The sequence below is a fragment of the Pimephales promelas genome, chromosome 2 (assembly GCF_988280905.1).
Source record: "Pimephales promelas chromosome 2, fPimPro1.hap1.1, whole genome shotgun sequence".
NCBI classification, from domain to species: Eukaryota; Metazoa; Chordata; class Actinopteri; order Cypriniformes; family Leuciscidae; genus Pimephales; species Pimephales promelas.
Window position 1 is genome coordinate 473259 of NC_142770.1, and position 25917 is coordinate 499175.

A 25917-nucleotide genomic window follows, 5' to 3' on the forward strand; every position below is an offset into this window, starting at 1 on the left:
GCCGTTAAATTATTTAATCTGAGATTGAATGTTGAAGATGTTAATATTCAAGACGTTGGTTTGTATGATAATTCATCACTAACGTTCATTGCTGAAGATGTATAAACCCAAAGTCGTGTCCGAAAATTAATCGATCTGTTAATCACTCGTTGGTTTTTACTTTTGAATGTTTCACATAACAGTTGCCTTAAATATTATGAATTGGAAAAGTTTTGAACTTTGCATGTTGATCTGGTTGTTTTCCTCAAATCTTTATTTCTAAATGTCCCTCTCAGGCGAATAATATGAATAAAAATAAATAATAAATCGTAGTTTGTAGAAACAGCTCGATGCTGCCACCCCGAAAACAAAAGTTGAAATGACTTTTGTGAGATGTCCTGAGTTTGTGCAATTGATGTTATTAATGTTCAAATTAATGATCTTTTATTTGCAGATGATTAAAGTCTAATATTTGAGGAATTGATTTCGTTACGAGCGCCTGCTGCTGATATCGTTGATTCTTACAGTTCCAGTAAGGGATTAAATATGTTTGCGTTTCTGGATTCATCTCTTGCAGTATGATACTTTCTTCACACTTATTCATAAGCTTTGATTCTGTCGCTTGTTGCCAAATCCTTTCACTTTAAACGGGACAACAGATTTAAGCTCTCATTAAATCTTGCAGATGGAAACGTCCAATGTTATTTCTGTTTGTTTGTTTCTCTGAAGACATACTCAGTGTTATTAGTTATGTAAATCGCCTGTTTCTGACTAACTGTTGATTTGATTGTAACATTGCTCTGATTTTTGAATAAACGCTCATGTAAAATAAAGATTGCTATATTTATGATACCTGGTGTTTTTTGTTTGTTTGTTTTGTTTTTAAGTACTTCAGCAAAAGTTAATTTACCCAAAGCCTAATTAAGATGTAATAGTATAGCTATAAAGCTAAAAATGTGCAAAAATACAGCTGGAATCTTTTGAGAAAATGTATATGAACTGTTTATATTGAGCATGAATGTAACAAGACTGATTAATGAGATGGTAAATCCAGATTATTATGACTTTAGTTACTAGTTTTCTTGTCGTCGTGTCATAATTATGATTAAAAAAGTGTGGCTGAAATGGGCTTCCATGTAAATAATACCGCTGTCGTTTATGTCTGTAAAATAATATGTCTCTGTCTTTTCCCTCTATATATTTTACAATATATGCCGATAAATTACTGAAACTATTACATTATCCTAAATGTTGAACGTAAAATTTACCTCAAATCGCATTATTGTTGTGTTGAGGAGGAGTTTTCCCGCGCTGGCGACCCAAAATGTTCCACATCCGGGTTCTCCGCGAGTCTCGTGAGTTTGATCGGAAATGCGCGGAACGACTCACGGAAGAAAAACAGGAACACAATAAACAGTGAATTCTGAGCATTAAACGAATAAAGAGGACTTTTTTAAATATTAAAGAATGAAATATAACCATTAACAAGATATAAAGCCTTTCATGGGGGATTTAAAATGCCTTTGTTCACACTGAGAGATGATCATCTAGCTGTTTGATTGACAGGTAAAGCTGTTCCTCTCTAACGGTTCATCATCGTATCAAATCATAATTATGACATTTAAATCAGATTTTGTTTTAAACTTCAGACCGATTTGAATGAGACATTAGTATTAATACAGTAGCCAGAACACGTCACTTGATTTATCTGTAATAGAAAGTGAAACCAAAGAAATCTGTAGTGAAACATTTGAATGATTAGTAAATTAAAATATATATTTTTAATTGAAGAATTTAAGCACCCTTAACATGAAATAACCTAACAATTCAAATTCCATGGTACTGATTGATTAAAATATTCATATTCCATGCGGGGTTGCCATTATCAAATGTCAGCTACACACACACACACACACGTACACACAGTGGTCAATATTTGAAGTGGACCAAAACCTTTATGAAAGTTCGCCTATGCATTAATTTTGAACAATACTCGTTCTAGTCTTAGGACTTTTTTTTTTGATTGACTTTAAATGTTGAATATATTCTAAACATACATATATATATTATAATGCTGTATATCCAAACATCTACTAGTGATTTTTTGACCATTTCTTTAATTTGAACTTCCCTCAAGTTTTAGTGTGTGGAGTGTTTTATTAAAAAAAAACCATTGTTACAGTTTGGGCCATCACACAGTAGAAGTGAAAAGCAGAAACTCACCCAGAATACCCATGATGCTCTCTGCGGAAGCGAGAAGAGGAACCGCCCCGTTCTAATAATACGAGGTGTGTGTTTCAGGAACATGTGGTGGTTTCAGGAGGGCTTGTGTGTTCTGCCCGTGGCACTGGTCATCTGGACCTCCGCCACCTTCATCTTCGCTTACATCACGGCCGTCGTCCTGAGACACGTGGACCCGCTGGTGCCCTACATCAGGTGAGCATGGGCCGCGCATCCATGCAGATGTTATAGTTCAATTTCAATTCGCAAGCTCTCAATTTGATTTTATTTTTTATTTAGATTCTAAATTCAATTTGCGATTCGCAAGCCCTCGCCTTGATTCGATTTTCGATTCTAAATTCGGTTTTCGTTTTCGATTTGCAAGCTGTTGATTCGATTCCTATTCGCAAGCTATTGATTCGATTTTCGATTCTAAATTCGGTTTTCGATTCGCAAGCTGTTGATTTGATTCCTATTCGCAAGCTCTTGATTCGATTCTAAATTTGATTTTGATTCGCAAGCTCTCGATTCGATATTTGATTTTGTTTCGCAAGCTCTTTGATTCTAAATTAGATTTGCAAGCTCTTGATTCGATTTCAATTCTAAATTCGATTCGCAAGCTCTTGATTCGATTCTAAATTCGGTTTGATTACGATTCGCAAGCTGTTGATTCGATTATGATTCTAAATTCGGTTTCAAATTCACAAGCTTTCGATTCTATTCCAAATTCGATTCGAAACAATGAAAATAGATTTAATATGCATCCTATATTATGATTCTAAATTCAATTTGCGATTCGCAAGCTCTCGATTCGATTTTCGATTCTAAATTCGGTTTTCGATTTCGATTCGCAAGCTGTTGATTCGATTCCTATTCGCAAGCTCTAGATTCGATTTTCGATTCTAAATTCGGTTTTCGATTTCGATTCGCAAGCTGTTGATTTGATTCCTATTCGCAAGCTCTTGATTCGATTCTAAATTTGATTTTGAGTCGCCATCTCTCGATTCGATTCGAAATTTGATTTTGATTCTTAAGCTCTCGATTCGATATTTGATTTTGATTCGCAAGCTCTTTGATTCTAAATTGGATTTGCAAGCTCTTGATTCGATTTCAATTCTAAATTCGATTAGCAAGCTCTTGATTCGATTCTAAATTCGGTTTTCGATTACAATTCGCAAGCTGTTGATTCGATTACGATTCTAAATTCGGTTTCAAATTCACAAGCTTTTGATTCTATTCCAAATTCGATTCGAATCAATGAAAATAGATTTAATATGCATCCTATATTTATGGAAAAAAGAACACTGAACTGAAGTTTACAAGTGGTTAATTAATAAAAAGAAATTGAGGGCCACAAACCTGTATTTTAAACTCTGTTAATTTAGGTAAATTAACACAGAACGTTATATTTCAAACGCATACAATGAATAGACAGGATTTTGATGCAAAACGAACATGGGATAAATCAGAACAGTGGCACGCCTTGATCAACCCGGATCAGGTTATTTTATGTTTAAGATACAATACACAGCCTGTGACCTTTGACCTGTGAGTGTGTTTGGTGTTGTGCTTGCAGTGACACCGGGACGGTGGCGCCGGAGAGATGCGTGTTTGGACTCATGCTCAATGTGTCGGCGTTCTTAGGTACTGAGACCCGTAAGAGCTCACGCTGACGAGTGTGTGTGTGTGTGTGTGCTTCAGGGATGTAATGCTGCGTGTTCTCCTGCAGGTGTCGCTACGATGTACGTGCGCTATAAGCAGCTCCAGGCCCTAGTGGATGATGCCGACACTCGTCTGAACTGCCTCAATCGGGTCGGGCTCGCTCTGGGCTGCGGAAGCTCGTTCGGCATGTGCGTCGTCGCAAACTTCCAGGTACGTACAGTGTGTGTGTGTGTGTGTGTGTGCTTTGATGTTCAGACCAACACGAATTAAAATTCGCCCTGATTTAGCAACATAGTCCAAGTGCATGAATCTTATTGGCTGGCCAGTTTTATCGAATAGACGCATTAACAGCCGCATTAAAATATTCGCAACAAATATTCTCCAGTTAACACCAACACAAAAATGTTTAGCATGAAATTTATGTCAGATTTTTTCGCATTCAATTTTTGTGTTTATACAAATACCATATTTGTATGTTTTCAAACAGCCATTCAGATTTTTTTTATCCGCTAAGGTGTTTATCAAACAACACAGAAAGAGCCATGGCACAAATTTAATTGGTCGGCCAATTTTCTTCGCAGTCAATCTGTCACATTGACGACACCAAACGCAATGTTCAATTATAGAAGTAAAAATTAGAAATTAAAATTTGGTCTGATTATTTAAAATGTTCATCACTCTTAATTTTCACGCCAAATAATCGCCAATTCGCACCAACACAAAAATATTTCGCATTATAATTCTGTCTGATTTTACGCATTCGATTCGATTCGTATGTTCAGACCAATAAACAATGCGAAAAACTATGTTTATCAAACAATACAGATAGAGCCGATTCCGGAAAAAATAGTGCAAATTTGATTGGTTGGCCAATTTTCTTCTCAGACAGTCTGTCGCATTGATGACATGCAAATGTTTGTGTCTGAACAGACACGTTAGCTGACGTTCGTTTAAATTAAAATAAGAAAATGTCTGATTTTTTTACGTCCGATTCGTGTCAGTTGCTTCCAGAAAAAAAAAAAAAGCGCAAATTTGATTGGTTGGCCAACTTAAATTAAAAATAATAATAAAATGTTCCAACACAGAAATTAATTTTCGGCATTTTCATGTTCTGATGTTACGTTTCTGTAGTTCTGCCGCATAGTAGAAGAGTCCAAATGCACAAATCTTATTGGTTGGCCAGTTTTCTTCGCAGTGTGATGGAAAGGAAATTAAAAATGTCCGTGTTCGGTCTGAACGGCCATGTACAGATTGCCGCAGCTAACCGTGTCGTTCCCAGAAAACCACTCTGTTCTCGATGCACCTGGTGGGCGCCGTGCTGACGTTCGGCGTGGGCGCGCTCTACGTGTTCGTCCAGACGCTGCTGTCGTTCCTCATGCAGCCGCACGTCCACAGCAAAGCCGTGTTCTGGACGCGCCTGAGCATCGGCGGCTGGACGCTAGCCAGCATCATCAGCAGTATCCTTCACCCGCTGCATGCTGGGAAGTGTAGTGATTAGTGTTGAATGTGGTTGGTTCCTTGATTCGCTCAGTGTTCGTGTCGTCCGTGATCATGTACAGCTCTTTACCGGGAGTCGAGGTCAACAAGAAGCTCCACTGGACGCCCGGAGAACCCGTGAGTCCAACTCTCGTTAGCGTTAGCGCTGGCTAACGTTTTAACAATTCTTATTCTGCTTATCGATTCCTAATTTCGATCCCAATATGGTATAATAATAAAAAACTTGTATATCATTCACATTTACTGTTATTGCAAACCATAAACACTCATAACACATAAAACATTAGCGATCGCAACAAATAGACACACCTGAACAAAGACACGATTGAAATAAACCATGTTTTATAACAAGTGTTTTTGTTGTTTTCAGGGGTACACGCCGCACATCGTCAGCACCATCTCTGAGTGGTCTCTCGCGCTGTCCTTCGTCAGCTTCTTCCTCACCTACATACGAGACTTCAAGGTAAGGCTCCGCACATCTGACGACACACACCTTCTGAACGCCTCTGACACGCGCATGTGTGTGTGTGTGTGTCCGCAGAAGATCAATCTACGAGCCGAGGCGCAACTTCAGAGCAACCATCTTTACGACTCGCATCATCAGCGCCCCGCTTCTTCCCGCGCGCGGACGGAGACGTCGCCGCTCCTCGCCGGCAGCATCTGATCACACACACACACCTCACACTAACATCTGTACAACCGTCATGTTTTACACTCCTCGCTTTATTTTCTGCTGGAATCATGTAGTCTATTCTGTACTTCACTGTAATAGCCTCATTAAAACTACAATACTGGGTCATATTTCACACTCCATAAATGTGAATTTCAATTTTTTTTTATTTTTTATTAATACAATGATTAATGGCATCCAAAATAAAGTTTGTGTTTACACAATATATGTGTGTGTGCTGTGTATTATTATTTTGTATATATAATTACACAAATATGCATGTACTGTATATATTTAAGAAAAATGTGTTATTTACATATAAAATATATATATATATGTGTGTATTTATATACAAAAAAAATTATACACTTATAAAATTATAAAACAATTATATAAAAAAAATATTTTGGATGCGATTAATCATTTCCCAGTACTAATAAATAATAACCATAATTGATAATATTTTAAAAAAGACTACAGTAATACAGCCAGACATGCGAGTTAAATAGTTTAAATATGTTTAATGTCATGAAAATAATGTCACAATGTTAAAACAAGCTTCAGTTTGTATAATAGTATAATATAATTTCCTACTTGAATGAGGTATAATATGAGTCTCGCTCACACTGATCAGCACATGTACTTTATATTTTATTACATTAAAAATAAAATAATAATAAACAGTGTTAAATATTCACCAGTGATTGTCTGATTTTTGATTAGAAGTGTTTAGACCACGACGCCGCGCACCCAGCGGCCCTTCATCCTCTCCCTCCTCTTCCTCTCGCGGTGCTCCGACACCTTCTGCTGGAAGAACCCTACACACACACACACACACCGTCTTCAAAGGTTAAACACTTCTTCTTTTGCCCTCTTTGCTTTTTAACCTTTCCAGAAGTAAACAGAGCCTGTATTCAGTCCTCTGAAGCTCTACAGAAGCTCCAAGGGTCATGACTCTTTCCCATAATGCTTTATTAGGGGTGCACGATATATCGGCCACCGTATCGGTATCGGTCCATGTATGTTCATGTTTAACGTTATCGTTATCGGCCCGATACGAACATTTGTCCGATATATTAAAGCCGATAAATAATGTAATATTTCCCACGGCTGAGACTCTTCAGATGCGACTGTTCAACATGAAGCTTTTAAATATTAAAATATTATTAAAATCACTTAAATACAGTCTGTCGTATCGGCTCCATAACATCATAATAAGAAGAGAACGTCATTATAATTGTGTGTATGGGACGTGGATTTTAACGACGAGACTTTTGTTTTTGTAATCAGGCTCTCAAAAATGATTTTTGATTTAGATTTATCGGCTTTCAAATATAAAGAATTATCGGTATCGGGCGAAATTCTCATATCGGTGCATCCCTGATTCTTTATGTATGTCCTGTTTAGTTTTTTATATTTAGTGTTTTAGTTATAAACATTAGTGTCTGGTTATAAAAATAATAGACCTAAATAGTGTCTCACGAATGTTACGATTTGGTTCCCAGAGAAATAGAGCGCTTAGTTAAATTTTTTTATTTTATTAACGATAACTTGTTCATTGATGGTATTTGCTGTTGTCGAAGTCGTGTTTAACTAAATTCATGGGGGAAAACTACGTTACCCATGATGCCGTGCAGAAAATTCCACCAATCAGAGTCGAAACAAGCAAAAGCTCCGCCCACTCCTATGAAGCACTGCGAATAACATAATCAAGTTACTCTCAAAATACTTCAAATATATTGTCGGCATTTTTAAATGAGCGGTTTTATATTTCTCCATTGTTTTTAGTTTAATGATTCGGTTTGCAATGCTTCATGGGATTGTTGTTCTTTCCCTCACTGAAGCCCTTTGTCTGAAATCAAATCAAAGTTGTGATTCTCCTCGTTGCTGGTTGGTTTTGTTCACGACTTTTCGCTTTTATTGCCATTGGCTTGCTTAGTTGAGGACATTTAATGTAAAAATGTAATTTAAAATAAATAAAACTAGCGTTCTGGAAGCATTAGCTCTCACCGTTCGGGTTGGGCTGCTTTTCCTCCTCCTGTACGAAGAGGTCGAACATCTGCGTCTGGATGAAGGGTTTGACGAAGCTCAGGTGCGCTCGATGATCCACGGCGTTCAGGAAGCTCTTCTTCTGGAACCGGCGGCTCTTGATGTGTTCGGAGAAGTGGCCCACGGTCTTGATGAAGACGGTCAGGAAGGCCTCGGACACCAGCCGGTTCAGCTCGTCTGTGGCTGCCGGAACACACGACAGCAGGAAGTGAGCGGGAGTCTGACAGGAAGTGGGCGTGATTACCGTAGTAGGGCTGAACTCACTGGCGTGGGGTGTGCGCGCGGACAGACTCGTCAGAAGCCCCGCCCTCAGTTTAGCGGGCAGGAGCGACTCCTCGTCGCCAATCTAAAAACACACAGTCGTTATTGTCTCTAGGGCGTTGCTATGCGGTCGCTAGGGTGCTCTGGCTTCTTAAGAAGTTGTTAGTGTCCTTCTATCACGGTTGCTATACAGTGGATAATGTGTTCTACAGTTGCTAGAGTGTCTAACACATTGTTATGCAGTCGCTAGGGTGCTCTGTCTTGTTGAGCGGTTCTTAGTGTACTTCTGCCACGGTTGCTAGGGTGTTGCTATACAGTGAATAATGTGTTCTACAGTTGCTAGAGTGTCTTTATCACATTGCTATGTGGTTGCTCTGGCTTGTTGCCATGGCGGGGCCATTAAGTTGTTGTGAGTGGTTGTAAGCCTACTGCTATCACGGTTGCTAGGGCATTGCTATACAACGGGTAATGTGTTATACGATTCCTAGAGTTTTTTCACACGTTGCTATGTGGTTGCTAGGCTGTTCTGGTTTGTTACCGGGATGTGGGTAAGTCATTTTGAGTGGTTGTTATTGTACTTATATCATGGTTGCTAGGGCGTTGCCATACTGTGGATAAAGTGTTCTACAGTTACTAGAGTGTTTTGAACACGTTGCTAGGTTGGTGAGGATAGTTAGCATTAAGTTGTAAAAGGTTGTAATCGTACTAAAATCATGGTTCTACTATTATGGTTGCTAGGGTCTTGCTGTTCAGTTGATATAATGTGTTCTACAGTTGCTAGAGTGTCTTTAATCACATTGCAATACGGCTGATCGGATGTTCTGGGTGTTTTTGGCATGTTGCTATGTGGTTGCTAGGGTGTTCTGGGTGGTTTCAAGGGCGTTGCTATGCAGTTGTTTGTGTGTTCTAGCACATTGCTATGTGCTTGCTAGGGAGCTCTGGGTGGTTTCCAAGGCGTCGTTATGCAGTTGCTAGGCTGTTATAGGTGGTAACTAGATTGTTGTGTGTGGTTTTTAGTTCAGAATGTTATTGTAGGATGGTTGCCAAGTTGTTTTAATTAGTTTTTAGTACAATGCTGTTCGATTGCTAGGATGTTCTGTGTGGTTGCTACGTAGCTGCTAAAGTGTTTTCAGAAGGATTGGTTTATTTTGCAATGTGTTTGCGAGGTTGTTTTGGGTGACTGGAACAACAAACACACACCTCGTCTCAGTAGACGGTAATGAGACTCATGTGAAACTCGTGTGAATAAATGAAATCAGAGAGACTGTGTGTGTGTGTGTGTGTGTGTGTGTGTGACTCACTCTTGAGATGAATCTAGTTTGTGCCCCAGCCGACAGATCAACGATCATCAACTGTGAAACACAAGCCGAGAACATGATAAGCGATCGGTGTATCGTGAACACACACACACACTGAGTGACAGTGATGAGAGGGGACTGACGTCGCTGTGGTCCGTCAGCAGATCCAGCATGTTCTTCTGGACCCCCAGCAGGAACGGCGTCGGCGCCGCGCACACGTCGATCAGAACCGTGGGAACGATGGAGATGAAGGTGTGCTGCCACACGAACGGATACAGGAGAGCAGCTACAGCGTGGAGAACCTGCGAGAGAGTGCTGAACACACACACACACTCATTACCGCCACAGTAAAAGTAGGCGGGCACTAATGCACTCAGCTGATTGGCTGCCGGTCACCTGAGCTCCTCCGAGAGGAAGATGATGCGTCGCTCCATCACGGCGGCGCTGAACACCATCAGCAGCTCCTCGTCCGTCAGGAAGCGGAAGAGCGACCGGAAGTCCACGTGCTCCAGCCAGGAGTCGGCGGGCCGCGTCAGACTGATGACCTGAGACCAAAGCGAGCGTTGTCAACACCGCAGCAGTGTGTGTGAGTGTGTGTGTGTGTGTCCGCGGCGATCATACGCACCTCTGTTCCCGCCTCCGGGATGAAGCTGCTGATCCGGACGGTGTGTCCCGGCGCTGGCAGTGGCGCCTCCCGCAGGCTCTGCATGAACGGGTAGATCATGGCTTTGGAGATCAGCCTCCGCTTCTCCACCTCGTCGAAGATCTGCTCACACACACTGATCCGTTGACAGGAGCTTTCGTGCCGGAGGATCCTTCTCACGGGTCCCTGAACTATAGGCGGGAGTTCCCGGAGTTTGGCGTGTTCGCGCCGCAGGAACTAGGAGTGATTTTAGTTCTAGGAACGATTTTTTGGAGGAAGTAATTTCCTCCTAGTTCAGAGTCGGTCTAAGCCAGCGCTACAGGAACTATCCGTGACGGTAGTGTTCTCTGATTGGCCGAACGCACGCCAAACACCAGAACCCGCCATTTTTAAAAACCATGGTGATTATAGACTATATATTTATACTCATAACTCTTCATCACTGTCTACTTTACATGTGTAACGCTTCTCTCTGATAGTGTGTCGGACAGATCGTAAACTCCTGAACATGGAGAACGTGAGCACTGCGAGATTCAGTCGTTCTCAGCGCCGTCAAAATAAAAGTCACGGCAACAGTTCGTACAGGCGCTGCGAACGAAACCTGGAAAACAATGGGTTAATATTGTGTGTGTGTGTAGCTTCACCTTCGAAAAGAGTCCGAAACAGGCCACGCGGCTGATGATGCAGTACGCTTCGGGAACACGAGCGCCGCTGCCGCCCGGCTGACGGGACACACACACACACACACACACACAGTCCTCCTCAGTGACTCACACACCATATGGATATTCATGATCGAGATATAAATCGCTGATTACCAGGAGCCTCCTGCAGTATCCGTTCCTGCGGCTGCCGTCGACTTCCGTCAAGACGAACGAGAACGTCTCGCTGCGGAGAAGCACACACACACACACACACGGCATCAGAGACGCAACACAAGCTACTGACGACCAGGCGGGAAGAGATCGCTTCGAACATCGGGAAAACACTGTCCGAGTGCAAGAGAGTCACTCAGAGTCATTCAGAGAGTCACTCAGAGTCAGTCAAAGAGTCACTCAGAGTCAGTCAGAGTCATTCAGAGAGTCACTCAGAGTCAGTCAAAGAGTCACTCAGAGTCAGTCAGAGTCATTCAGAGAGTCACTCAGAGTCAGTCAAAGTCATTCAGAGAGTCATTCAGAGTCAGTCAGAGAGTCACTCAGAGTCAGTCAGAGTCATTCAGAGAGTCATTCAGAGAGTCACTCAGAGTCAGTCAAAGAGTCACTCAGAGTCAGTCAGAGTCATTCAGAGAGTCACTCAGAGTCATTCAGAGTCAGTCAGAGAGTCACTCAGAGTCAGTCAAAGAGTCACTCAGAGTCATTCAGAGTCATTCAGAGAGTCACTCAGAGTCAGTCAAAGAGTCACTCAGAGTCAGTCAGAGTCATTCAGAGAGTCACTCAGAGTCATTCAGAGTCAGTCAGAGAGTCACTCAGAGTCAGTCAAAGAGTCACTCAGAGAGTCACTCAGAGTCAGTCAAAGAGTCACTCAGAGTCAGTCAGAGTCATTCAGAGAGTCACTCAGAGTCAGTCAAAGAGTCACTCAGAGTCAGTCAGAGTCATTCAGAGAGTCACTCAGAGTCATTCAGAGTCAGTCAGAGAGTCACTCAGAGTCAGTCAAAGAGTCACTCAGAGTCAGTCAGAGAGTCAGTCAAAGAGTCACTCAGAGTCAGTCAGAGAGTCATTCAGAGAGTCACTCAGAGTCAGTCAGAGTCATTAAGAGAGTCACTCAGAGTCAGTCAGAGAGTCACTCAGAGTCAGTCAGAGAGTCATTCAGAGAGTCACTCAGAGTCAGTCAGAGTCATTCAGAGAGTCATTCAGAGAGTCACTCAGAGTCAGTCAGAGAGTCACTCAGAGTCATTCAGAGTCAGTCAAAGAGTCACTCCGAGTCATTCAGAGAGTCACACAGAGTCAGTCAAAGAGTCACTCAGAGTCAGTCAGAGTCATTCAGAGAGTCATTCAGAGTCATTCAGAGAGTCACTCAGAGTCAGTCAGAGAGTCACTCAGAGTCATTCAGAGAGTCACTCAGAGTCAGTCAGAGTCATTCAGAGAGTCACTCAGAGTCAGTCAGAGAGTCACTCAGAGTCAGTCAGAGTCATTCAGAGAGTCATTCAGAGTCAGTCAGAGTCATTCAGAGAGTCATTCAGAGTCAGTCAGAGAGTCACTCAGAGAGTCATTCAGAGTCACTCAGAGTCAGTCAGAGAGTCATTCAGAGTCAGAGAGTCACTCAGAGTCAGTCAAAGAGTCACTCAGAGTCAGTCAGAGTCATTCAGAGAGTCACTCAGAGTCAGTCAAAGAGTCACTCAGAGTCAGTCAGAGTCATTCAGAGAGTCACTCAGAGTCATTCAGAGTCAGTCAGAGAGTCACTCAGAGTCAGTCAAAGAGTCACTCAGAGTCAATCAGAGAGTCAGTCAAAGAGTCACTCAGAGTCAGTCAAAGAGTCACTCAGAGTCAGTCAGAGAGTCATTCAGAGAGTCACTCAGAGTCATTCAGAGAGTCACTCAGAGTCAGTCAGAGAGTCACTCAGAGTCAGTCAGAGAGTCATTCAGAGAGTCACTCAGAGTCAGTCAGAGTCATTCAGAGAGTCATTCAGAGAGTCACTCAGAGTCAGTCAGAGAGTCACTCAGAGTCATTCAGAGTCAGTCAAAGAGTCACTCAGAGTCATTCAGAGAGTCACACAGAGTCAGTCAAAGAGTCACTCAGAGTCAGTCAGAGTCATTCAGAGAGTCATTCAGAGTCATTCAGAGAGTCACTCAGAGTCAGTCAGAGAGTCACTCAGAGTCATTCAGAGTCATTCAGAGAGTCACTCAGAGTCAGTCAGAGTCATTCAGAGAGTCACTCAGAGTCAGTCAGAGTCATTCAGAGACTCACTCAGAGCAGTGATGCCGGTAACGCGTTACTAAGTAACGCGTTATTCTAATTTGACCCCTTTTTTCAGTAACGAGTAATATAACGCGTTACTGTTTCAAAACCAGTAATCAGATTAAAGTTACTTATCCAGGTCACTGTGCGTTACTATTTTTGTAATTTTCCTTAGTAAATATATATATATATATATTTCTTATTGCATCTCGGGGAGTGTGCGCGACAAGTCACGTTTTCAGCATGAGGTTCACGTCACGTGTACCACGCACGCAGCGACACAAATGTAAACAACGTTGGAGGGAGGAGAGAGATGCGCTTTTTCTAGCTGGAAATACAGTCACTATTTTGCGTTTGTCTCAGCTAAAGATGGCAACATTAAGGTCCGTTGTAAACTGCTGGCGGTGACAAAGTGTTATCTACCTACAGAAACACTTCGTCAAATTTGAAAAAAACAAAAACATTTGGATTCGCAGCACCGCACAGTCAAACTTACAGAGCAAGTCACGCCAGGTGATGCGAAGCAGAGAGCAGGTTCCCCACCACAAAAGCTGGACTTCGTTGCAAAACCAGTAAGTGGGGAGAGTTGAAGAAGTTGGTCGGGCAGTTTGGTGTGGAGGAAATGCTGCGATTAAACACGGTTGATTCGCCTTCGTTTCAACCCGAGAGGTTTGAGAAGCTTCTGTTAATGATGTACAACCACTGGTTTTACTCGCCTCTCTCATTAACTCATAACATGGGATTAAAGATTAAGATAAAAAAAGAAAAAATGTAGATTATGAATAGTAAGTTTTGTCACAGTGTTAACTGTTAAATATGTCAGGTCAAGAAATTTTATAGTCTATATTTTACATTTTTATAAAGACAAGTATTTATGTTAAGTGAAGACAAGAAAGGCTGTCTTTATTTTATTTTTTATAAAAAAAAGTATTTATGTTAAGTGAGGTGAAGAAAGACTTAAGTTGAGTCAAGAAAGACTTTTTTTTTTTGTAAAACATGTTTTTTTCAGGAAATAGTTTTTAAGTTAAACTTTAAATGACAGGAGATAGATTGTTGATGTTACTGTTAAAAATACACTTCCAATAAAGTGAATGTTGGCAAAACTGGTTATCATTTTTATGTTGAGATCGTGTGTTTTTTTTATGTTAAGGTCGTTATGTTGAGGTGTGTTGTCGGCAACTGCTGAATGTAACTAATAAAAGTAACTTGTAAGTAACTTAGTTACTTTTAAAATCAAGTAACTTGTAAAGTAACTTAGTTACTTTAAAAAGCAAGTAACTTGTAAAATAACTTAGTTACTTTTTCAAAGTAACTGTGGCAACACTGACTCAGAGTCAGTCAGAGTCATTCAGAGAGTCATTCAGAGTCAGTCAGAGAGTCACTCAGAGAGTCATTCAGAGTCACTCAGAGTCAGTCAGAGAGTCATTCAGAGTCAGAGAGTCACTCAGAGTCAGTCAAAGAGTCACTCAGAGTCAGTCAGAGTCAGTCAGAGTCAGTCAGAGAGTCATTCAGAGTCAGTCAGAGAGTCACTCAGAGTCAGTCAGAGAGTCACTCAGAGTCAGTCAGAGTGTCACTCAGGCCCCGTCCACACTACTGCGTTTTCGTTTAAAAACGGAGACCTTTTACTACGTTTGCACCTCCCGTCCACACTAAAACGGGAAAAACGAAGACCTAAAACGGAGAAGTTTAGAAACGCTGCAGCTGCGTTTTGAATCTCCGGAGGGCGTTTTAGTGTGGACGAGACAAAACGGAGGAGTTTAGAAACGAAGACGCAGAGGCTGACGCTTGGCTCTATGATTGGGTGTTATCAGTCATGACGTATCCTTCCCTGATTCGTCAATCACTGTTTACACCGGCACGCACATGCCCAGTGTTGGTGAATGGTCACGTAATCTGCGTTTTCAGTCGTTTTAATGTGGACGGAGATCGTTTCTAATACGCAGATAAAACGCTGGTGTGGACGGAGATCGTATTCGTTTTAATTCTCCGTTTTTAAACGAAAACGCAGTAGTGTGGACGGGGCCTCAGAGAGTCATTCAGAGTCAGTCAGAGAGTCACTCAGAGAGTCATTCAGAGTCACTCAGAGTCAGTCAGAGAGTCATTCAGAGTCAGAGAGTCATTCAGAGAGTCATTCAGAGAGTCACTCAGAGTCAGTCAGAGAGTCACTCAGAGTCAGTCAGAGAGTCATTCAGAGAGTCACTCAGAGTCAGTCAGAGTCATTCAGAGAGTCAGTCAGAGAGTCATTCAGAGAGTCATTCAGAGAGTCACTTAGAGAGTCATTCAGAGAGTCATTCAGAGAGTCACTCAGAGTCAGTCAGAGAGTCATTCAGAGAGTCATTCAGAGAGTCGCTTAGAGAGTCATTCAGAGAGTCATTCAGAGAGTCACTCAGAGTCAGTCAGAGAGTCATTCAAAGAGTCGCTTAGAGAGTCATTCAGAGTCAGTCAGAGAGTCATTCAGAGAGTCGCTTAGAGTCAGTCAGAGAGTCATTCAGAGTCAGTCAGAGAGTCATTCAGAGAGTCACTCAGAGTCATTCAGAGAGTCACTTAGAGAGTCACTCAGAGAGTCGCTAAGAGAGTCACTCAGAGTCATTCAGAGAGTCATTCAGAGAGTCGCTTAGAGAATCACTCAGAGTCACTCAGAGTCAGTCAGAGAGTCATTCAGAGAGTCGCTTAGAGAGTTGCTTAGAGTCAGTCAGAGAATCATTCAAAGAGTCATTCAGAGAGTCGCTTAGAGAGTCACTCAGACAGTCACTTAGAGAGTCATTCAGAGATTCATTCAGAGAGTCGTTCAGAAAGTCACTCAGAGAGTCAATTGATTATTGATGGATCATTTGATTGTGACTGGTTCATACAATGATTAAAAGTTTCAAAGAGAATAATTCAAATAGTTGAGTCAGTCAGAGTCACTCAGAGAGTCACTCAGAGATTCACTCAGAAAGTTCTAATTTTAATTTTCTTCTGACCTTCTGTGTGTGTGTGTGTGTGTGTGTGTGTGTGTGTGTGTGTGTGTGTGTACCTGCTGTACTCAGTCAGAGGTGCCCAGTTGATTCCCTCAGGGAAGCAGAAGAGATGAGCGGCCTTCATGCACTTCTCCTCTTCCTCTCGCTGCCGTCGCCCCATCACCTCACGCTACACACACACACACACACACACACAGGTCAGTATACACTGATGTATATATGATGACGATACGAGGCCTGAGTCTGACCTTGGGGAACTGGTACGTGATGTGAGGCTCGTAAGCTTCCTCGCTCTTCCTCTTCCTCAGACTGACCACCAGCAGGTACTCGAAGAACAGCTGACCCGTGTGACTGCGGTCCGGAGCCGGCTCAGGCCTCGGGGCCGGCGGTGCGGAGGGGTCGGAGGCGCTGCGCTCTACACACACACACACACACACACACGTTTGTTTTTCCTTACAAACACACACAAGACCTTTAACAGCGAGGAACCACAGCGATGCGACGCTCACTGACTCATTGTGCTGCCAAACCTCACAGGAAACGCATCACTCATCAGATCCACTTCAGCAAACAACAACATTTATTCAAGACACAGCAAGAGTCCAGCACAACCCACAGACTGTCATACAAGCGCATCTGTCCATCATAAATGAGTGTGTGTGTACCTGCTGAAGATGCACATGTGGTTAGAGACTAGGTGAACGTGTGAAAGAGGATGTGTGTGTGTGTGTGTGTGTGAGAGAGAGAGAGAGACTCACTGGATCTGTGCAGTTTCTCCTGAAGCGTCGAGAACATGGAGCTGATCTTCTTCATGGCTCCGAGATCCATTTCTGATCCACACGCCAGGACACCAGCTACACACACACACACACTGTTAATCTACAATGATAGTGACACGTCAGAGCAAGGCGAGCACTTGAGCTTATTTATTGATAAGACCCTTATTCATCGTCTGGTGTCGTTTAAAGCTGCACTGAAAGTGACTTTTGGACCTTGAACCGTTTGGACCCCATTGAAGTCCATTATATGGAGAAAATGCTGGAATGTTTTAATCAAAAACCTTAATTTCTTTTCCACTGAAGAAAGAAAGACGTTGACATCCTGGATGACGAGGGGGCGAGTAAATTATCAGCTAAAGTGTTTTTAAAGTGAACTCCTCCTTTAATTCCACTTGGTGGGAAACTCTGAAGAAATTAGGACTGAATCATTTTCCGCTTTCATTTTCTTATTTCCAGTCAAGGTTCAAGAGGCCAAACAAACAGAACAAGAGTGTGTGTGTGTGTGATAAAGAGAAACAAGACACACACAGTCTTCAAGTCTCACTTCTACAACAGAAGACAGTTCATCCGTCACACACTTCAGCTCAGGAACTTCCTAAAACCTTTAAGTCTTCAGTCTTTAACACACACTTACATTTGTGCTAAAGTTACTTCATCACAAACTTACAATGGACAAACATAAAAATAGCAGTTTTCAGAGGCTGAGGCGGTAAACATCATGAGCTCAGTATTACACCTCAACATGTGTTTACCATGGTCAATGTGTGTGTGTTTATCATTTAATGAGTGTTATGTGTGTGTGTTTGTACTCACTGTCGGACGGAGTGTGTAGTTGTTGTGCAGTCCTCCACTTCTCTCTGTTCATCTCTGTCTGATGCTGCTGAATCTCTGACTCGAACACACACACACTCACAAAGATAGAGAGACAGAGAGAGAGAAAGAGAGAGAGACAGCCTGTCAGTGGCGATCAAACACGTGTCCAGCGGAGGGGCGGGGTCTCCACGTTTAGCCACGCCCACAGCCAAACTCACCGCGCTTATGATAAACATGAATTCGTGTGTAGGCTTCATTTAATAAACTGAATTAAATAATTGATTGTGAAATATAATTATATATAGTCATATCAAGAAAATAGAGACGTGAATGGACTCTTTCAACGAAAATTACTACCAACACACACTAATGCCATTATTTGGTGGTGATGTGACAAGTAATTTTAAAACAACCCCTTTATGATCATGTTATGTGTGTTTATTATGTCCACTAGAGGTCGCGAGATTTGACCTACATTCAGTAGTTTGACCTAATCCACACTAAACACGCGCTGCGATGTCGATTCACTCCTTCAAACTACTTCAATATCACTGTTTTACAAAACTAATGTTGGGTATTTAATGTTTGATTTGTTTCCCATATCACTCATGGCTAGACTAGAACGCCGGTTGTTTACATTTGAGTTACAGTCGTCACGTCCAATCACATGCTGAGGAATGTGAGCCTGAACGGAGGTGACCAATCAGAAGCCCGATTTCAGTATCATATGGATGTGGCCGTCCAATAGGAAGTGAGGAGGAGGGCGAGATCAGGTCATAGAAGCGATGTTTTGGGTTCTGGCTCTGCTATCGCTAATTCGCATATTCACACGTTATGATCCTCTATTAAATATTAATTAGTTGTCGGTAATTATATTCAAACACACGGTTTGTGTTTCCAACGTTTAATTGGTTGAAGTGTCGGACTGGATGTTGTCTGAGGCGAACTAAAGGTGGGAGACATAGTTTTGATCATAAAAAAGTAATCGGTAAAACATTAAGTTAAATGACAAACATTATTATTTAAATATTGATCTATGTATAAATATTCTAGCAATACAGTGCATATTAATCTAAAGATGCGTATTAAATTTGAGCTGTGTTCATGTTTATCTCTCGGTCACGTGGTGAAATGTGAAGCTAAAGGTGCTGTCATAATGGATCATAACTTAAATATATATTATTAATTATATACGTTAGATATAAAGATTTGTCTTAATTAATGTACTGCAGGTTCACATGTACCATTGTGATGTTTTGGACACCACCATAGTAATATAATGATTTTTGTCAATTACCATAATAATACCATGTTTTGGGACTTATCATTTTGGTGATGCCGTCTTTTTACAATGGCAAAACCTTCATTTGAACCTTATCATTATGACAAAGCCATTTTTTTTATATTTACCATGGTTATACCATATATTTGGCCTTATCATTATTGAAACGCCGTGTTTTTTACATTTACCATGGTAACATCACGTTTGGGCGCTCTCGCCGCTGATAAAGAGCTTGTTGGATTGCCTGTGTTTCAGACTCGTTCGCCATGAGCCACCGCACCATCCACCTGTTCCGCAAAGGCCTACGCCTGCACGATAACCCCGGCCTGCAGGGGGCGCTAGCCTCGTCCGCCGTGCTGTTCCCCGTGTTCGTGCTGGACCGCGCGCTCCTCGAGGAGACGACGGCCGTGGCTCCGACCCGCTGGCGCTTCATCCTGCAGAGCCTGGAGGATCTGGACGCGCGTCTGCGTGCGCTAGGCTCGCGGCTTTACGTCCTGCGCGGCTCGACGGCGACTGTCCTGCGCGACCTCGTGACCCGCTGGAGCATCACGCGGATCAGCTACGACACCGAGGTGGAGCCGTATCACGCCCGCGTGGAGCGGGACATACAAGCGCTCGCGGAGGAACGCGGACTGCAAACGCACACGTGTGTGTCGCACACGCTGTACGACGTCCAGAGGTGCGCGACGCGACGACGCGTCATGAGCGAAGAACCGCGTGATTAACGCGTCAAAGGCATAGTTCACCCAAAAATGAAAATTAGCCCGTAATTTACTCTCCCTGAACCCATTCTTGGTGTGTATGACACTCTTCAAAGCTTGGAAGAGCCTTAGATTCATACATCTCACACACACCTGGGATGTCTCGAGGGAGAGAGGATCATGGGCTGGTTCAGGTGTGTGTGTGTGTGTGTGTGACCTGTTTCTGCCTCTCTCCAGGATCATTCAGGCTAACGGCGGCTCTCCTCCGCTCACATACAAGAAGTTCCTGCACGTTCTGTCGGTTTTGGGCGAGCCAGAGAAACCGTGCCGGGACGTCAGTGCTGAGGACTTCCTGTAAGGACCATGTGTGTGTGTGTGTCTGACGCTCTCATCGAGCAGATGCTTCTTCAGTCTGCCAAGTGTGTGTGGGAATGAATCGCAGACGGGAGAATCTGTGACTCATCGTGATGGCAATGCCGTGTTTTGGGCCTTACTGTGACTGTAATTCCACGTTTGTTTTACATTGACGACGGTAAGAGTGTGTTGGTGATGGGTGTGAGTGTGTGTGCAGGAGATGCCCGACCCCTGCGGATCCCGAGCTGGCGTACGGCGTCCCGTCTCTGGCCGATCTGGGTCTGGAGGTTCAGTCTGAGACACTGTGGCCCGGCGGAGAGACACACGCGCTCCACAGGCTCCACACACACTTCCAGAGTCAGGTGCGACTACACACACATTCTGAGTCATTCGTTCACTGAGTCATTCGTTCACTGAGTCATTCGTTCACTGAATCATTCATTCGCTGAGTCATTCGTTCACTGAGTAAATTGTTCACTGAGTCATTTGCTGACATATTCACTGAGTCGTTCATTCACTGAGTCATTCATTCACTGAGTCATTCATTCGCTGAGTCATTTGTTCACTGACTCATTCATTCGCTGAGTCATTTGTTCACTGAGTCATTTGTTCACTGAGTCATTTGCTGACATATTCACTGAGTCATTCATTCACTGAGTCATTCATTGACTGAGTCATTAATTCACTGAGTCATTTGTTCATTGAATCATTCATTCGCTGAGTCATTCGTTCACTGAGTCATTTGTTCACTGAGTCATTTGCTGATATATTCACTGAGTCGTTCATTCACTGAGTCGTTCATTCACTGAGTCATTCGTTCACTGAGTCATTTGTTCACTGAGTAATTTGTTGATATATCATTCACTGATTGGTTCACTGAGTAATTAATTCACTGAGTCAATCGTTCAATGAGTCATTTTTTCACTGAGTCATTTGCTGATATATTGACTGAGTTGTTCATTCACTGAGTCAATTGTTCACTGAGTAATTTGCTGATATATTATTCACTGATTGGTTCACTGAGTAATTCGTTCACTGAGTCATTCGTTCACTGAGTCATTTGCTGATATATTCACTGAGTCGTTCGTTCACTGAGTCATTTGTTCACTGAGTCATTTGCTGATATATCATTCACTGATCGGTTCACTGAATAATTCATTCACTGAGTCGTTCGTTCACTGAGTCATTCGTTCACTGAGTCATTTGTTCACCTGAGTCATTTGCTGATGATTGGTTCACTGAGTAATTAATTCACTGAGTCATTAGAAAACTTTTTTTTTCATTCTTAACTAATAATAAAAACTCTTTTATATCAAACTCTTAATAATCACTGGTTGGTAACTCAAATAAATCTGAAATGAAGTCAAATAGAAATTTAACATGAAAAACTGAAATGAATGTTTGAAATGTTTCCTTGGCAACTAACTAATAAAATAACTTCTGTAATTTCTAAAACTAAACTGAAATAAAAAATATCAAATCTAAATAGAAATATTTTAAACGAGTCCGTCAGTTTTGTTATTGTTAACTAAAAGTTGAAGTATTACAATTTGTGTTTGGTCATTGAAATGGTCAAATATTAGTCTAACATGAATGAAAAATATCATTGCATGAATCTGATTGGTTCGGTACTGACGTGTGTGTGTGTGTGTGTAGGGATGGGTGTCGAGCTACTGCAAGCCGCGTACGGTGCCGAACTCTCTCCTGCCCAGCACTACAGCGCTCAGCCCGTACCTGAGCCTCGGCTGTCTGTCGGTGCGCAGCTTCTACCACAGACTCGCCAGCGTCTACGCTCAGGTCAGACTCTTCTCCAGAGCGGCTGCTGATCTGATGTGTGTGTCAAACTTCAGCTCAAAATCATTTATTATAGCTTGTCAAATTTGCCCCTTTTTGGGTGTGAGCAAAAGCACGTCGTTTCTTTGTGTGTGTGTGTGTCCCTTTAAATGCAAATGAGCTTTAGCTCCGCCTCCGTCCAGAAGAGGGCGGAGCCTTCACACAAGCTTCACAGACTCCGGCAATAACAACACAGGCCGATCCGACTGACTCACCAGACTCACCACACACACACACACACACACACACACGGAGAGAGTCTGGTGTTCATGATGTGTCCCTGAGCTTCTGACGTTCTCCCTCCGCAGTCGAAGAACCACTCGCTGCCGCCCGTGTCTCTTCAGGGCCAGCTTCTGTGGCGCGAGTTCTTCTACACCGTTGCGGCCGCCACGCCAAACTTCACCAAGATGGAGGGGAACCCGATATGTCTGCAGATCCGCTGGTACCACGAGCCCGAGTCTCTGGAGAAGTGGAGAACCGTAAGAGAACCGCATGTTCAGCGCCTGTGCCAGAGTCCTGCGCGGGTCCGGTTTGATAAACCCACTCCGCAGTTACTAACAGAACACACGACAGGAACACAGTCATTCACTGAGTCATTCACTCACTGATTCATTCGCTGAGTCACAATCATTCACTGAGTCTTTCAGTCACTGATTCATTCGCTGAGTCAAAGTCATTCACTGAGTCGTTCACTCACTGATTCATTCGCTGAGTCAAAGTCATTCACTGAGTCATTCACTCACTGATTCATTCGCTGAGTCACAGTCATTCACTGAGTCGTTCACTCACTGATTCATTCGCTGAGTCACAGTCATTCACTGAGTCGTTCACTCACTGATTAATTCGCTGAGTCACAGTCATTCACTGAGTCATTCATTCACTGATTCATTCGCTGTGTCAAAGTCATTCACTCACTGATTCATTCCCTGAGTCACAATCATTCCCTGAGTCATTCACTCACTGATTCATTCGCTGAGTCACAGTCATTCACTGAGTCATTCACTCACTGAGTCATTCACTGATTCGCAGTTATTCACAGAGTCATTCACTCACTGATTCATTCACTGAGTCACAGTCATTCACTGAGTCATTCACTCACTGAGTCATTCACTGATTCGCAGTTATTCACCGAGTCATTCACTCACTGATTCATTCCCTGAGTCACAATCATTCACTGAGTCACAATCATTCACTGAGTCATTCATTCACTGATTCATTCACTGAGTCACAATCATTCACTGAGTCATTCATTCACTGATTCATTTACTGAGTCACAGTCATTCACTGTGCCTAACACAATCAATAAACCAACATTAGGCATTCTAAGTCAATGCAATTAAGCAACCAGTCTAAAACTTTTATCCAAATTATGAAAATATATATATTAAATATATTAAATTACGCACCTGACCCTCATCCGACCCACAACTGACCCGTGTCCGCCCCGCACCCGACCCACGTACGCTCCGTACCCGACTCGCGTCCGCACCACAGCCTACCGGCACCTGACCCGCCTCCGCACCGCATTAGAGCCACGTCCGCACTGCACCCGACACATTATTCCACCCGTTGCACAAACGTTAGCGTGCCGCCGTGTGCAGGACTCTGCTCTGTCCTCTTGGGTTGTGTGGCGTCAGTAACGCTCTCGTCCTCAGGCCCGCACCGGGTTCCCCTGGGTGGACGCCATCATGACCCAGCTGCGGCAGGAGGGCTGGATCCATCACCTGGCTCGCCACGCCGTCGCCTGCTTCCTGACCCGGGGGGACCTGTGGATCAGCTGGGAGGAGGGCATGAAGGTGCGCTGAGGGGCCGTCTGTGTGTGTGTGTGCTTCTCCATGTTTAAAAAAAACTGACACTTGTGACTGGTTCTGTGGTCCTAAGAGAACCATCAGTTCTCGGGTCAACACCCTGGTGGCGAGCTCATAGAACTACCCGGTGCGTGAGCCCGTATTGAGTGATGCGTACAGGTGTTTCAGCCGCCTCCGTGTCTGTTCTCAGGTGTTCGAGGAGTTCCTGCTGGACGCAGACTACAGCTTGAACGCTGGGAACTGGATGTGGTTGTCCGCCAGCGCGTTCTTCCACAAGTACACCAGGATCTTCTGCCCGGTGCGCTTCGGTCGTCGGACTGACCCTCAAGGACAGTATCTGAGGTAGGATCACGCTCACTCCACACAAGCAAAAATGCTTTAAAAAATGCTTAAAAATGCTGCTGTTTGATATTCATGATATTCTACCACGCCCCTGCTGTTTAATATTCATGATGTTCTGCCACGCCCACTACTGTTTAATATTCATGATGTTCTGCCACTCCCACCGCTGTTTAATATTCATAATGTTCTGCCACGCCCACTACTGTTTAATATTCATGATATTCTACCACGCCCCTGCTGTTTAATATTCATGATGTTCTGCCACGCCCCTGCTGTTTAATATTCATGATGTTCTGCCACGCCCCTGCTGTTGAATATTCATGATGTTCTGCCACGTCCACTGCTGTTTAATATTTTCATGATGTTCTACCACGCCCCTGCTGTTTAATATTCATGATGTTCTGCCACGTCCACTGCTGTTTAATATTCATGATGTTCTGCCACGCCCCTGCTGTTTAATATTCATGATGTTCTGCCACACCCACCGCTGTTCAATATTCATGATGTTCTGCCATGCCCATCGCTGTTTAATATTCATGATGTTCTGCCACGCCCCTGCTGTTTAGTATTCATGACTTCTGTGTTGGATCTGCAGGAAGTACCTGCCCGTGCTGAAGAACTTCCCCTCTCAGTATATTTACGAGCCGTGGAAAGCACCTAAAGACGTCCAACTCAGCGCCGGCTGCATCATCGGTACGCAAAGATGTTAGACGCTAACTAACCCATCACTGCCACTGGGGTTTAGTAATGTTTTGACCCGTGTGTGTGTGTGTGTGTGCAGGGAAGGACTATCCTTGTCCCATGGTGTGCCACACAGAGGCGAGTCAGAGGAACCTGGGTTTGATGCGTCAGGTGCGCACGGAGCAGCAGAAAACGGCAGAACTCACGCGAGGTAAAACGCTCAATAAACGTATACTTTTGAGACATAGCTGAGCGTTCACTCTTTAAAAAGCTTGAAAATACCACCAGATTATCATAAACACTGACTTGTTTGACCTCCCTGCAGATGTGACTGATGACCCGATGGAGGCGGGGCTTAAGCGTGAGTTGCAGGAGGAGGAGGAGCTTCTAGAGGGGGCGGAGCCACACCGAGGGGTGAAACGTTTGAGTGGCAGCTCTGATCAAAAGTCCCGCCCCTCCAGCTGGACGCCAGAGACTGTACGACTCAGCGAAGATGTCACATGACTGTACTTGAGGATCATGTGACATACCGAACGGAACAGCATGATGTCGCGCTTCATTTGAACTCAAACATACTGGGAGTTGCTCGTTTGAACTGGTGTGGTTTTTTTTGTACATGAGAGTTTTTGTTAACCAAATAAGGTATATTATGAAACTTGAAAATCTTTCTAATGCACATTTTGTTTGTCTGTCATTAAATATCATGTGCAAAATAAAAGATAAATTGTGTTTAAATAAAAATCATACGTAACAGAGTTGCATCTCCTCACATGCAGTCAGAGAAATAAATATGAATCATTTTACCATTTTAATAAAGTGCTGTTTGCTATTGTTAATTCCATAAATTCTTAAGAGCTTTTCTGGTTGACATTTTTGTTTAAGAATAAAAAAATAGAAAAAAAATATTTATAATTAATTTGATAAACAATCAGTCATCACGATCCAAAAATAACAAACAAAAAAATTTTTAATTTAAAAAAAAAAAGAAAAAAAAAGGATTTTTTAATTGAATTTTTGGAGTGTATATCAGTTATTAGTATAGCTTTCTTCTCTTTTTTTTGATCATGTTTAAGAACGTGATTTTGAATATCCAGTTCTTGTGACGCAATATCCGGGGGTTGAAGTCGCCAATCCCATAGATATCTATATAATATATATATTATAATATATTTATGCAGATATCTATGGCCA

General features: G+C 42.8%; 3 protein-coding genes across 4 annotated transcripts; 2 read left to right on the top strand and 1 right to left on the bottom strand.

Moving 5' to 3' along the window:
• Positions 1–1350: 1350 nt before the first annotated feature.
• On the top strand, positions 1351–6725 carry dram2b (DNA damage regulated autophagy modulator 2b). Its single transcript, XM_039682623.2, has 8 exons — positions 1351–1545; positions 2281–2415; positions 3776–3843; positions 3929–4071; positions 5141–5318; positions 5393–5475; positions 5729–5821; positions 5900–6725. Exons 2-8 carry the CDS (start codon positions 2285–2287, stop codon positions 6020–6022), a joined length of 819 nt encoding a protein of 272 aa, XP_039538557.1. The 5' UTR covers positions 1351–1545; positions 2281–2284; the 3' UTR covers positions 6023–6725.
• On the bottom strand, positions 6530–17885 carry dennd2db (DENN domain containing 2Db). 2 transcript variants are annotated; one of them, XM_039682617.2, is made up of 13 exons: positions 17726–17885; positions 16892–16987; positions 16382–16548; positions 16190–16302; positions 11098–11167; positions 10924–11001; positions 10262–10402; positions 10033–10181; positions 9780–9951; positions 9640–9690; positions 8342–8423; positions 8039–8254; positions 6530–6846 (listed from the first exon to the last, which is right to left on the bottom strand). In XM_039682617.2, exons 1-13 carry the CDS (start codon positions 17775–17777, stop codon positions 6758–6760), a joined length of 1476 nt encoding a protein of 491 aa, XP_039538551.2. In that variant the 5' UTR covers positions 17778–17885; the 3' UTR covers positions 6530–6757. The 2 variants fall into 2 exon arrangements, with proteins under 2 accessions (XP_039538551.2, XP_039538550.2); XM_039682616.2 differs by having other exon boundaries at positions 8039–8260.
• A 650-nt stretch (positions 17886–18535) lies between these two features.
• Positions 18536–25481, top strand: cry4 (cryptochrome circadian regulator 4). Its single transcript, XM_039682615.2, has 11 exons — positions 18536–18677; positions 19263–19686; positions 19946–20062; positions 20280–20424; positions 21719–21859; positions 22204–22374; positions 23551–23691; positions 23894–24045; positions 24641–24738; positions 24827–24937; positions 25052–25481. The coding sequence occupies exons 2-11, from the start codon at positions 19274–19276 to the stop codon at positions 25228–25230; spliced, it is 1668 nt and encodes a 555-aa protein (XP_039538549.1). The 5' UTR covers positions 18536–18677; positions 19263–19273; the 3' UTR covers positions 25231–25481.
• Positions 25482–25917: the final 436 nt, after the last annotated feature.

Excerpts from the sequence above, each read along its gene's own strand:
- dram2b (XM_039682623.2), top strand. The coding sequence starts at position 2,285 with ATGTGGTGGTTTCAGGAGGGCTTGTGTGTTCTGCCCGTGGCACTGGTC. Across the intron at positions 3,844-3,928 it reads CAATGTGTCGGCGTTCTTAG|GTGTCGCTACGATGTACGTG; the intron begins GTACTGAGACCC and ends GTTCTCCTGCAG. Across the intron at positions 5,822-5,899 it reads CCTACATACGAGACTTCAAG|AAGATCAATCTACGAGCCGA; the intron begins GTAAGGCTCCGC and ends GTGTGTCCGCAG.
- cry4 (XM_039682615.2), top strand. The coding sequence starts at position 19,274 with ATGAGCCACCGCACCATCCACCTGTTCCGCAAAGGCCTACGCCTGCAC. Across the intron at positions 24,046-24,640 it reads CCTCAAGGACAGTATCTGAG|GAAGTACCTGCCCGTGCTGA; the intron begins GTAGGATCACGC and ends TTGGATCTGCAG. Across the intron at positions 24,739-24,826 it reads CAGCGCCGGCTGCATCATCG|GGAAGGACTATCCTTGTCCC; the intron begins GTACGCAAAGAT and ends GTGTGTGTGCAG.
- dennd2db (XM_039682616.2), bottom strand. The coding sequence starts at position 17,777 with ATGAACAGAGAGAAGTGGAGGACTGCACAACAACTACACACTCCGTCC. Across the intron at positions 16,549-16,891 it reads GGAGAAACTGCACAGATCCA|AGCGCAGCGCCTCCGACCCC; the intron begins GTGAGTCTCTCT and ends GTGTGTGTGTAG. Across the intron at positions 9,952-10,032 it reads TTCCTCTCGGAGGAGCTCAG|CACTCTCTCGCAGGTTCTCC; the intron begins GTGACCGGCAGC and ends GTGTGTGTTCAG.